At 35.2% G+C, this 12,629-nt stretch overlaps 2 protein-coding genes across 3 annotated transcripts; both read left to right on the top strand.

Annotated features, from left to right (window-relative positions):
- Positions 1 to 2,880: 2,880 nt before the first annotated feature.
- LOC149145375 (glyceraldehyde-3-phosphate dehydrogenase, cytosolic-like) lies at positions 2,881 to 5,339 on the top strand. 2 transcript variants are annotated; one of them, XM_089448770.1, is made up of 6 exons: positions 2,881 to 3,070; positions 3,203 to 3,263; positions 3,368 to 3,453; positions 4,295 to 4,437; positions 4,561 to 4,694; positions 5,250 to 5,339. In XM_089448770.1, exons 4-5 carry the CDS (start codon positions 4,340 to 4,342, stop codon positions 4,640 to 4,642), a joined length of 180 nt encoding a protein of 59 aa, XP_089304896.1. In that variant the 5' UTR covers positions 2,881 to 3,070; positions 3,203 to 3,263; positions 3,368 to 3,453; positions 4,295 to 4,339; the 3' UTR covers positions 4,643 to 4,694; positions 5,250 to 5,339. The 2 variants fall into 2 exon arrangements, with proteins under 2 accessions (XP_089304896.1, XP_089304895.1); XM_089448769.1 differs by having other exon boundaries at positions 3,365 to 3,453.
- LOC149145374 (serine/threonine-protein kinase GRIK1-like) lies at positions 5,337 to 6,738 on the top strand. The gene is made up of 5 exons (XM_089452425.1): positions 5,337 to 5,345; positions 5,570 to 5,636; positions 5,940 to 6,055; positions 6,141 to 6,219; positions 6,337 to 6,738. The coding sequence occupies exons 1-5, from the start codon at positions 5,337 to 5,339 to the stop codon at positions 6,507 to 6,509; spliced, it is 444 nt and encodes a 147-aa protein (XP_089308551.1). The 3' UTR covers positions 6,510 to 6,738.
- Positions 6,739 to 12,629: the final 5,891 nt, after the last annotated feature.

Here is a 12,629-nt window from a genome sequence, read left to right as displayed (position 1 = left end):
CAGTAGAATCATTGGAGACAGTGAACAACCTCATATCCTGTACCGTGCAGAAAATCAAGGTAGCTCCGCACTGTGAAGATGCTTGACATAAATCTCTCCGTCTTAATCCTCACTGTCTAGTTTTTTTGTGTCCCCATAAGCTTTTTTGTTTTTGTTTGGTCCATGCCAATCAATGTTTAACGTGCAAGGTAAGGGGAGTTGGCATTGGCACTGGGGAGTTATGAGGGGATCTCAACACCAATTTGCTCGCATTGAGTTGGGTGTTGATTTGTCCGTCACAGTAACAGCCACAGCCACCTCCTCCTGCCTGCTTTCACCTTTGTCCTGGGATGGACAACAATGGGATTACTGAGATCACATGATATATGTAACTGAAAAAAATTCATGAAGGATGCATAGTGGAGTCAAGAACGCACCACATATATCCTTGCCAAGTGGTAAACAAAACTGAAACCAGCCAGACAGCGTTTTTCCTTGGCAATGCAATTATCAAACAAACATGATGTTTGCACAAGCTTTACCACCATGCAAGGGTACTGGTTGGGGTATTGACTCCCCGCAAAATCTTAATCGTTTACTACTCTCATCTTTCAGTTAAACTCAATCATCCATTCATGTACATGATATGACATGACGGCATTGATATTATTTAGCTTAATTGCAGGTTTTGGATGATAGGCTTTTGCATTTTTGTTCACTTATCAGGGTAGGTATGTTGTGTCTTTTGCTTGTTTAAATTCTGTTTATAATTCATTTCCTTTGTGCATAAGTCTGTGCATTAATGTGGTGTAGCAAAGGTTAATGCCTGCAAGAATTGACAGTGTTAGTCAAATTTTTTTGGTTTCCTACATAAAAATCAAGCAGGTTTTGTTTTGAAAGCCCTTTTTTTCACTGCAATACAGAAAGTTGGTATGGACATTTTAGCCTTTTAACTGCGTGCTGTCAATTACATATTTGAATTCAAGCAGAATAGTGAATGTGTCAAGCATGTTATATCATATAATACAAAACATTGACAATGATAATGAATATTTTCATGTTTTCATATAACATATCTGGAGTAAGATAACAACGTGATTGCTTTCTTTTGCTACAGTGCATTGAGCCTTATTGTTGAATGTGTCAAGCATTTCATTTTTCCGACTTCCAGTAATTTGGTTACTATCTAATGTAGTTCATCAACATTTTTCGATAAGCACCATGCTGATTGGTAGCATCATGTTGATTGGTTTGCTTTGAAATAAATAGCCACCCAGAAGGTGGCCCAACCTTTTATAAAAATTCAACAATTCCAACTTCATAAGTCTATGTCAGATTGTTCTTGAATTAGTGAATTCTCTTGGTTTCCTAGGGTTTGTGGTTGTTCTTGGGTTAGGATCCATGTTTTATTTCCATTTTAGTTTGTCACAGAGTATATGTCTGCTTTGATTTCCTATTTTCCTTATTCTTCAAATTTGTTTTCGAGGGTTTAGTACGGAAAATCTCCATTTTATTTAAGGCGGTGTGATCGCGATTGGATTGCCTAAAAGTGGTTTTTTTGAAAGAGATTGATAGTAATTTTTTGTTGTGGTTTTGGATTTTCTGTTTTGATGTTTGGGCTTTGGTCTTATGCTTTCGTTCTTGCTCTCTGTGCTGTAGATCGCTCTTTTCCTTGAATCATGGCTCGTACGAAGCAGACAGCATGGAAATCTATCAGACGAAAGACTCCAAGGAAGCAGCTCGCAACAAAGGTAACGGCTTTCCTATATTTCTTCCGTTGCATCTTTGGTGGAGTTAATTGAGGCATGCTGTTTTTATTGTGGCATTTTATTCTGAAGCTCCTTTTTTAAATTAGGCTGCTCGTAAATCTGCTCCCACGACCAGAGGTGTGAAGAAGCCTCATAGATATCATCCCGGAACAGTTTCTCTTCGTTATGTACACGCAGTTTAAATTTTCTTCGGATTCTATCGATATGTTTACAATGTTTTCTTTATAGTATATGTATCTTATTGCAAATTGTTTAATCGAGTATCAGAAGAGCATGGAGTTGCTAATTTGGAAGCTGCCTGCACATCATTCTCCTGATGAATTTTGGATCGTCTACCTGAAGATTGTTCTTTGTTTTGCATTTTTTGTTCTTCGATTTATTCCCAACAGCATTTATGTTTTACGGACAAACTGAAACAGGAAGATTTTATTAACTTGTTTGATAGCTTTCTTCTACCATATTTTGCCCACTCAAGATCTCTGCAGTAATTTCTGTGCCTCTGTTATTTTTCAGAATTATATGTTCAAGTATGACAGTGTCCACGGACAGTGGAAGCATCATGAAGTCAAGGTCAAAGACTCGAAAACTTTACTCTTTGGAGAAAAATCTGTTGCTATGTTCGGTTTCAGGTAAAACACTTGTTTATGGAGATCAATGAGAGTTTCTTAGGTCAATTATTGCTTGAGCTTAGGCATGAACAGAGTGTAAGTGCTGACATTGTCTATTTGTTCCCATTTGTCTAACTATTCACATTTTGGTTTGAAAACTGTAGAAATCCTGAGGAAATACCATGGGGCGATTGAATCCACAGGTGTCTTCACCGACAAAGAGAAAACAACTGCTCACTTGAAGGTTTGAATATTACCATTCCACAATTCAATTATAATTGATTTTTTCCTTCACTTGAAGGTTTGAATATTACCATTCCACAATTCAATTATAATTGATTTTTTCCTTCAAAGTTTATCCGACATGCTACTAGTTAAAAATACAATGTACCTAAAAGTTGATAAATGATATTTGAGGTAACTAAGGAGTTGTCACATGTAATACCGCTCCCTCCCTAAAGGCTATTAACATATCTAATTTTGTAAATTTCAAACGGTATAAAGTGCAACAATGGAAATTACAATTTGGACTCCATATAATAATTTTTTTTTGTTGATTTCTAATAGGCAGGTGCTAAAAAAGTTGTTATCTCAGCTCCAAGCAAGGATGCACCTATGTTTGTTGTTGGGGTTAATGAGCACCAATACAAATCTGATTTGAACATTGTTTCAAATGCAACCTGTACTACTAACTGCTTGGCTCCCTTGGCTAAGGTTTGCAATGATATTTTTACTAAATTATCACAGTTTTCATTGTATAGGTGTCTTTATATGAGAAAAATTACATATTGCTGGGGAGGAACTATATGTTAAAAGAGAACAAAAACACTCTGTTTTCTCTGGCAGGTAATCAATGACAAGTTTGGCATTGTTGAAGGTCTCATGACAACTGTCCATTCCATCATAGGTACACTTACTATGAACTAGTATTATGCCCTTGAATTTTATTGATACAAGGCGTTTTCAAGCTGCATTGACTTATGTTTCTGTATGTAAACAACAACACAGAAGATAGTTGATGGCCATCAAACAAGGACTGGCGAGGTGACAGAGGAGCTGGTTTTAACATTATTCCTAGCAGTACAGGAGCAGCTAAGGTAGGAAGCAACAAATTACCAATGATGATTAAACATATTTAAAACCATCAGTAAATATTTTATTCTGGTGATTATCATTCACATTAAACACTTTATAAGGTTAGTTTTATTGATTTACTTCTCAGACAATTCTTTCGGTCATTCTTTTCATGTATAAAAATTACCTCAGCTGCTTCAAGATAGCCCTGAGAAACCTGAAATGTCTGAAATGTCTTCTCTTCATGGGAAGTTATGATCAGGACCTTACCTGAACAAAACTTAGTATGACCAGGGTCTTACCTGAGCAACAAACAGTGAGACTACCACCTTCCCATGTCAAGTGACAAAATACAGCTTGTTACCATTACTTTCACGCAGTCATGAAAGTGCACTGTTGTTCGAAACCTAGGGCTCACGATTTTCCTATCTTTACATCCAAATTATCTCTTTGTATAGCCCACTTTGTTAAGCTTGTCTGTTTCTATTTCCCACTGGTGTTTGTTCATCCTTATGGTTACCCTTGACAGTTAGGTGACTGTTAGGAGAGAAATTGGGAAGTACCACTTCTTTATAGTAGGCACAACAACACAGTTGCTTGACATTGGATCCCATTTGAATTTAATATTTTTTATTTCTTACCTAATTTTCGCATTTTATCATATTGTCCCATGCTTAGGGTGATTAGGTTTTATTTGTTTGTTGGATTTCTTTGGAGAAACATTAACTGTGTACTTGCAATTGGTTAATTCTCTGTAATCTAGTTGGGTTCTGCATATTTTTCTTCTAATTTTGTTAATATGAATCCCCACCAGCATCACCTTTTATGTTCTCACAGCTACTAATTGTGATTGTATTTTTGAAGGCTGTTGGCAAGGTTCTACGAGCTCTTAATGGAAAGTTGACTAGAATGGCCTTCCGAGTACCCACACCAGATGTTTCAGTTGTTGATTTGACTGTTAGACTTGAGAAGTCTGCCACTTATGACGAGATCAAGGCGGCCATTAAGTAAGTAGTCTCAGTTACCCCCTAAGAAGAGGAAGGGAAGAGGATATATACAATCTCTGTCAGGAATAAGTTTCAAGGTTGTGTATTTCATTTTAACTATATATGGTGCATTTCATTTTATAGGGAGGAATCTGAGGGAAAATTGAAAGGAATTCTTGGTTACACAGAGGACGCTGTGGTAACCTTGTGCCATATAGAGACTTGACAACTAAAAACCCAAAAAACTTTAAGAACTTGAAGAAGATATAGTATATTGGGTAAGATTTATTGTTTCCAATTCCAAAAGAGAAAAATCCTTTCTCACTCATGTCACAATTTTCACTCATACTTCTCTAAAGTTAAGAATTGTACTTATCAGCGGTCCAATGCATTCACAGGCTTAGGGATCGTTTCACTACCTTTGTTGAACAGGGAATGATAATTTTGTATTGGGAGAAACATATAAAGAGCACTGCTCATTGAAGTTTTTTCAAGCTTTTGTCAGGATTATTGAATGTATTAGAACTAATTCAGAATCTATTACTATTATTTTCAATATCTTGTTCTTTTTTTTCCTTCATTTCATTGGATAAATCATAAAAGGTTTTATTCAAGCTTTGATTCTGCCATTTTTTTGTTACCAAATTTTGAAATATTTACATATTGCATACCTTGTTTTCACTAAAACAATTTGAAGGAGAATACCAATCATTCTCTCTATTGTTGGAAAAATAAAATAGCTTAATATTGAAACTTATCTTCTTTTTACTGTGTTAAATTTGGACTTGCCTCCATCCACTTTCTTAGTTGGGAACCTGAAAATTACTGTGCAGAATATCTTTCATGGAGATATCAAACCAGAAAACTTTCTGGTTGGCAGCGATGGAATAGTTAAGATTTCTAACTTCAGTGTTAGCAGGATGTTTGAGGTAAGAAAGTTTCTCTCTGAGTGTACCTTCCTTTCTGATAGTGAATGTGTTCTAAACATGACCTCTCAAACTGCACCTTTTGATAGTTATAGACAATTACAAATGCCTACTGTTGACTATTGTTAGGTGAGTATTTTTATTTAAATGTTAACGTTGGACAATGAGGATTCAGTTATTGGGAGGAAATGTTTTACAAAATCCAATGTTCTTTTGGATGTATACAGGGCAGCAATGACAAGCTTCGAAGGTCTCCTAGTACTCTTGTTTTCACTGCACCAGAATGTTGCCTAGGTAGAGTGCTTGAAACTTTGCTAGTTATACAAATACCATCTGCTCAAGATTTGGACAATCATTGCTGCTAATTTGTACTGTATTCATATCTTCGATGATATATTGTCCATCTTGTTTGTTGTCAGATTACATTCTTATACTCGACATATATTATATTTTCAATTCATGCTTGTTCTCTTGTAAATAAAAGCCTGTTCAATGAAATGAAAGACCAGAGGAAAGGAAGAAAGGGTCACATGTTAAAGGACAGATACTTCAGTTGTCAAAATAGGCCTGACAATTTTTGTTGCCTGTTTTCAATAGGCTTGACATATCATGGTAAAATTGCTGATGTGTGGGCATTGGGTGTGACACTATACTGCATGGTGTTAGGTTCTTATCCCTTCATTGGTGACTCCTTGCAAGGCACATATGACAAGGTAAATGAATCTCTGCTGCTTTTGACTTTTCAAACAGGCCGGATGGAGGGAAATACTTATTTTGTTGTTACTAGTGGTGGCTTAGATTGTTCATGATCCACTTGTACTTCCAGAGGATATGAATCCAACACTTGCAAACTTACTCGAAGGTCTTCTTTGCAAGGGTAAGTGACTTTTCTCAATTGAATGTTTTACAGAGCAGATTTTAATTTTAAGAGTTGCATTGCTGCAAATTTTGAAATTCACCATAATAATCAAGCTGCCACTATTGGATTTCACAGATCCGAAGAAAAGGATGAGCTTAGAGGCTGTTGCAAGGCATCCGTGGGTTATGAAGGATTTCACGTCAACTGTGCAGGTTTTGGGGAAATGTGAACAGGGTAGCTCCAGATATCATTCTGATCATCATGAGCAAACTGTAGCTTCCTCTGAAGCATTGTCAGAATCAGTTTAACAGGGATGGTTATGGTTTTTATTTTTACATATTTCATGGCTGCTTAGTCATGGAAGAGATGTTGTGGTTCTTCAGAAGAGAGGGTTCCTTTTCTCATTGTATTTATATTGAGTTGCTCTATGATGCTTGTACATTGTATCTGCCTGTATGACTTTAGATATTCAGCGGCATGCTTTAGTTGGACTTCCTTCTAATGCAATTGGGACCTCAAAGGAATATTATTTGACAATTCTAACCATGCAAATAATAATCAAGAATCACATGATATGGTGGCTAATGTTCAAACTTCAAACTTTCAAAGCACTTCACTGTCAAGAGCTCTGGGGGAATTCTTCAAGATATCGGTGTGTTAGTTGCAGATTATGTGCTGGTAAGGTTGCAACAAGCAAGTTCAGTGTCTCTGTTGTAAAATATGTGTTGTTAAGATGTAGCAATCAAGTTCTTCATACTAGGAATTCCCTGGTGTAATTCACAATAAAATAATATTGCAATTTGTGCATCCTCCTTGTAAAGGGATGTGAGGTGGAGGGTTTTAAGCACCTTGTGCATGTAATAACTCTATTTATGATAGCTTATTTTTTACGGCTTTGTGCAACCTGTTTTAAAGCTAGGTTGGTTGCCAGTCCAAATATCTGCAGAGATCTTGGCCATTTCAAATTGATCTAGAATCGGTCAAGTTAGTTTTCTTGTAGTGGAATATTATAAAGACCTTTCCTTTTATGGTTGTGGTACACAACTTGACGAGTGTAACAATAGAAAAGCAAGCCAATTGTGTGGCCAGGTTTTTGATGGCAGTGATGGAACTATCCCTAAATAAAATGGTCATATGGGGCTTCATATTTAGATTGTGATTTTTATTCTTATCTATTGATGATGCATCTGTATATTCACAAACAAAACCCAATAGATTCGTTGATGATTTCTTGGAGCTGAGGGTTTCTATAACAAGCTGATTGGTACCAGAAAGCCACCAAAGATGCGACTTTGAATGAAGGATTTTGGGAAATCTCTAAACTGATTTTGTCTACTCATTTGCTACATGGCTGAGTTTGATCAGATTTCCAGTTGGTGCTTATACCAATCCATTGAACTGATAAGAAGGCATTAGAGTGTTGGTATTAAATGGCTGATTGAACTGTGGAACCTTGCTTGCGGATTGAGTTCCATTCCTTTTATATTGCCCTCTATTATTTAATTATTGTGAAATAAGCACTGGTAAGGAATCAACGCTTTAATTTATACAATGATGTATGAATAGCCATTTCATGTTTTTGCTTGAAATTGCAATATCCATCTTTGTCTGAGCTTCTAATTTTAAGCTTTTGCAAGTGGGGTTAAAGCTCAGCAGTGAAGATGGTTGTATGTTAAGGCAACCACTAAAGTTAAATTTCTTGAGCCATGAATAAGCAATTGGAGCCATGTGCAAATCTCTGGGTGATTTTGACAGAAAAGTATGCGCTGTCACGACAGCTTAACCAAATGAAAGTCCTCGTGTTCAGTTGTTTGCCCCTCAAGGGCCACTTTAATTGTTCAAGTGGGGGCTACTTCTTGTGTCTGATTCCTAGGCATTGTAATGTTTCTATCTGAGCTTTAGAAGGAAGCGATTTGAAAGAAAAATTGCAATTATTCTAGAACTTGGAACTCAGATAGTGAAGATTGCAGACGAAGAGAGTTGAATGGGGAGATGCTGGAAATTTCGGGTATTGTACAAACTTGAAATGGTAACTCATAAGTCAGAACTGAAATCTATATTACAATTCTTGTATTCATTATGTATTCAAAACCAACTGTTTTTCAATTTTTAATTACACAATTTTTTTCATGTTTAACTTGCAACTAGATTGAGATGTTATGCTATGCAAGGAAAGGAGACTTGGCATAAATGGCAGTTTCCTGTAATATTAGTTTTGAATGTGCTAGATTGTTGACACTGAAAATAATATTTCTTACACTTGGTGTGCATTTGGTCGTGATAATGTCCATCAATATTTTGTTCCAGTTTTTTGGTGGCTTGTAAGTTCAATGCATTATATCTTTATTTGTGATGTTTTTCGAAATTTCCATTTTATCATTAAATTCTTTCTATTCATTTGTTGAGGATTTGGTAAATTAATATCTAACGTTAAGAAAAATAAGATTCACAAATCATTTTTTTGAGCAGCTGGAAAGGCATGACCCCTTTGAAAGTTGTAAGAGTAGGCACGTAGGCACAAGAAGAAGATCTAGAGCTGATGTTTGAGACATTTCTGAAGCACTGAAGACAGATAATGAATTTGGCATGCTTGCAACATTTAAAGTTGACAAGTTTTGGGATTCTTTCCAATTCTTTAGATTAGAATGCCGACAACCCTTTTCTAAGAATTTTCTATCCCCGGGCATGTTCTTGTTTAGTCCATAATTTATGTTTTAATTTGCTAAATATACAATGAAATATAAAACAAATAAGTAAGCCAAATACCCTTCAATCAACGTTCTAAAAAGGTGTGAGCATTGTGAGTCATCTGCCATGCTCCAGTGTTTATGTTATTGAAGAAACATAGAATGACTAAATGTTGAACCAATTGTTTTGAGTTACTAGGCTTTTCTATCCGTTGAAATTCCTACAATTACAGTCTTTTGACACATAGGCTTCCCTTCTGTACGGACCTGATCAAAGCCACTCTCCTTGGATGTGACATGCTTGAGATTAAAATCTTGAATTGAGTCAACTTCTGCCTTGCTTAACATGACAAAGCTTTCCACCCCCAAAGATATGATATTTTTTGTCCCTTTTCTTCACGAAGTGTTTGCCTGTTGTGAACTCAACCTCTACATGTAGATTGCTCTCTGTAGTTTGGTTAACAAAAAATAATTTTCTACTTAGACCAGGAATGTAAAAAAGTGTTTTTGAACATTTACCAGTTAGATGTAGTGTTAAAGACCACCACAAGAAATGTCAAAGCAATTTGTAATGGTAATTAAATATCTCTTGCTTGCGTTAATAGAGAACGATTTTCATGGGCGCATTTTTAAAGAACATATCATTAGCTTAGTGTTAATGCATTTAAAAGATCGTATTACAATTTTGTTTCAATTTCCTTTATGTTTTCTCTTTTTCTCTATTTCAATTTCCAGTTTTTAAAGTTGAAATGAGCTCTAATCTACAATGTTATGTATTGATAAACGCGATAAGACCTTTATCTCTGACAAAGTTTTTTCTAAATTAATAGATTGCTAACATTTGTTATCTATAATTTTCACAACAAAATTTGTGAGCATTCAAGTTGTCTGTAAATTTCAGATATCAGCGAGAAGAAGCAAGAATTTGGTAAATCTCAAGACTTCCAAATGTGAAGCTGCAACAAAATCTTAAGGTATGAGGAGTGTGCCTATAAATATTGGTACACATTTAGGAATATTTCTATAATTTTGGTCATTTACAACATTTAGAAAAAGTGAATAGACATGTTGATATTTAGGTCATTGACCTAATGCACACACTATATGGATAATGGATTTCCGCACTTTATGCCTTACGGCGTTTCCTTTGCAACATCTGGTGCAAATGCTAGTTAAATTTAAATTTAAATTCGCAGTTAAGTTATAAATTAAAATTCCCATATGGCAGGACACCTATTTTTGTCTATATATTGAATTGTATTTCGTTATAGTTTTATTTATTTGTTTATTTAATGTGTATTTTATTACAAACATGTGTCTAAATTAAATCTTTATTGGTGAACCAATTTCTCATTCCTTGTTAGTGTGAATTAAACCTTTATGGGTTACAAAATAAGGATTAGGGATCCACCTCAACCATTTATTTAGATTTACATGTTCTACTTTATCACCTTTCTGCTTTAAATTTGAATCGACCTTTTTATTAGAAAACACATATCTTAAATTAAATCAATTTCTCCTTTCATAGTTGAAAATACATTGATTATATTCACCTACATTTTATTCATACTACATTCTATCAAATCAATGTCCTCTTCCATACCTAGATTGGAATACACTCATTATATTTACATCCATTTTATTCACACTTGTAGTTTATTATTTTTAATTGTTGATCTCATTATTGATATGTTAAAGTATAATTTCTTTTTACTCTTAATTGAGATCGTTGGATGGTTAGCTATTAATCGTAATTAACATCTTTTTTGGAAGCTATTAGTCCATACATTCTAAAAAAATATTATTATTCTTTAATATTTTTGGATGGGTTAGTATTAAATTATTTTTATTTTAATATTTATTTAATAATGATAATAAGTAATGTTTTGTTAGTTTTCAATTGCTTTTTATATCCATGTTTATTTATGAGTATCCTCTTGCGATGATTGAGTTGTAGGTACAATGAAATGTTATCTTGTTCACATTATTTCAAATTCTATGGGGGCACATTTTTGGGCCATTGTGATAAGACTCAAGTAGTAGCCTCGCCACCCTACATTGCTCTTGGTAAGTCATAAATTTATGGGAAGCTTTTCCCAAATTACTATAGAAAGTTACCAATTATAGATTATTTATGAGTTTTAACGTGGTATTAAGATAGGCTTAGATATTTTTATAAAGTAGAGCGTAGATTGTAAAAAATAAAACAGATAACCAAAAGAGCTAAGCTTAGAGCTGAGGAATTTCACTTCGAACCTCCACTATAAACCGGAAGTGCCACTGTAAGTTGTCGTCATCCTGAGCAGTTAGCCATTATCCAACCTCCTTCACAAACACTAGCTACATGTTTATTTGTTCATAGCCATTGTTATTGCTCAAGCAATCGAGCCATTAAAGTAAGAATCCCCATGACGTTTGTGAAGTCAGGTGGAGAAATTTTCTTTTAGTTGTGCCATAGGCTTTATAAATTGCATACATTTGAACAATATTGCAACTACTGGATTGCCTTTTAGTCTAAGAAAAGCTAGTCTCTCAGCTAGGTAGAATCAATTTATGATGTAGGAGCATTCAACCCAAGAGAAAATCATTGTAGTTAAGTAGACATAGGGGGTCATGTATTTTTAGGAAGTTGGATTCCCAAGTGATGAATTAATGATATATTAGGCTTTTGAGTGCATATAATCGGAATTAAATTAGATAATGTGAGATGTTTGTAAATTCTCTCAAATAAATGAGAACATGAGTGAGCAATAATGACAAAAGAGTCTAAAGTCAATTAGGACTCTTTAAACAGTTCCATGATTTAAGGAACTAAGGAAATCTCTTAGGAATTAAATGGAGATTAGAAGTGGACATAGAGGATAGAGGATTTAGGAGTCAGTTCAGTAGATTTAGGAGTCAAACTAGGATTAGTTCAACAAACCTTTCTGGTATAAATGTAAGCCTACGAGCAGAGTGCAAGGGGAGGCCACAATATTGAAGAATAGACCTATGAGAGACAAAGAAGTCTCAATTGTAATCAGTTGTTCATATTTATTTATATAGAGGTCCATTCAGGAACTATGTAAGTGTGTGAGTGAATATCAAATGATTGAATTACATGTAAACTATGAATTTGTAGGTTCTGTGACAGGGTTGCGAGAAGAGTTCTGAAGAAATACGTAGAGGAGAAGAATGATTCAAAGGAATCTTAAGGGATCATTGAATCCACTTGGGTGATTAGAGTGAAGCTCTAAAGAGAAGGCGATATAAGAATTCGTAGAAGACAAGCTTAGGAAGAGTGCGCAGTGAAATAACAGAAGACCCAGAACCTTTGAAGAAACCTGAACCACAAAGGGAAATTAAAGAAATAGTGTAAGAACATAAGTAAATGGAGAAACAAGAAGTGAATAAATGATGAAAAACGACTGTTGGATATTGAAGATCAACGGCCAGGAGCCAATCGCAGAGGAGACGGAGGAATATCACATCGGTGGTTTTGTAACAGTGAAAGTGGATTTCGAGCAGCCTCAAAACTGTAAGTGGTATTGAAGGACGAGCACTGATTCCACTCATCAAACGACACATGGTAGTGAGAGGAAAGAGGAATCCACTTTATCGGGTGGTTAATCCTCGCGCTTGTTATCTACCCCATTTCAGTGATAACTGTCAGATCTGTTGGGTGCAGATCAACGGTGGAGAATAGGTGCGCAAGTTTAAACGGTCAGGAGTAATGTCAACCCTTGGATCGTAGGATACAAC

Source organism: Pinus tabuliformis, chromosome X (assembly GCF_031772625.1).
Source record: "Pinus tabuliformis cultivar Carrire ecotype Pingquan chromosome X, CPIR1, whole genome shotgun sequence".
Taxonomy (NCBI): Eukaryota; Viridiplantae; Streptophyta; class Pinopsida; order Pinales; family Pinaceae; genus Pinus; species Pinus tabuliformis.
Note: the sequence above shows the minus strand (reverse complement) of the source record. Positions and strands in the feature narration are given on the sequence as shown.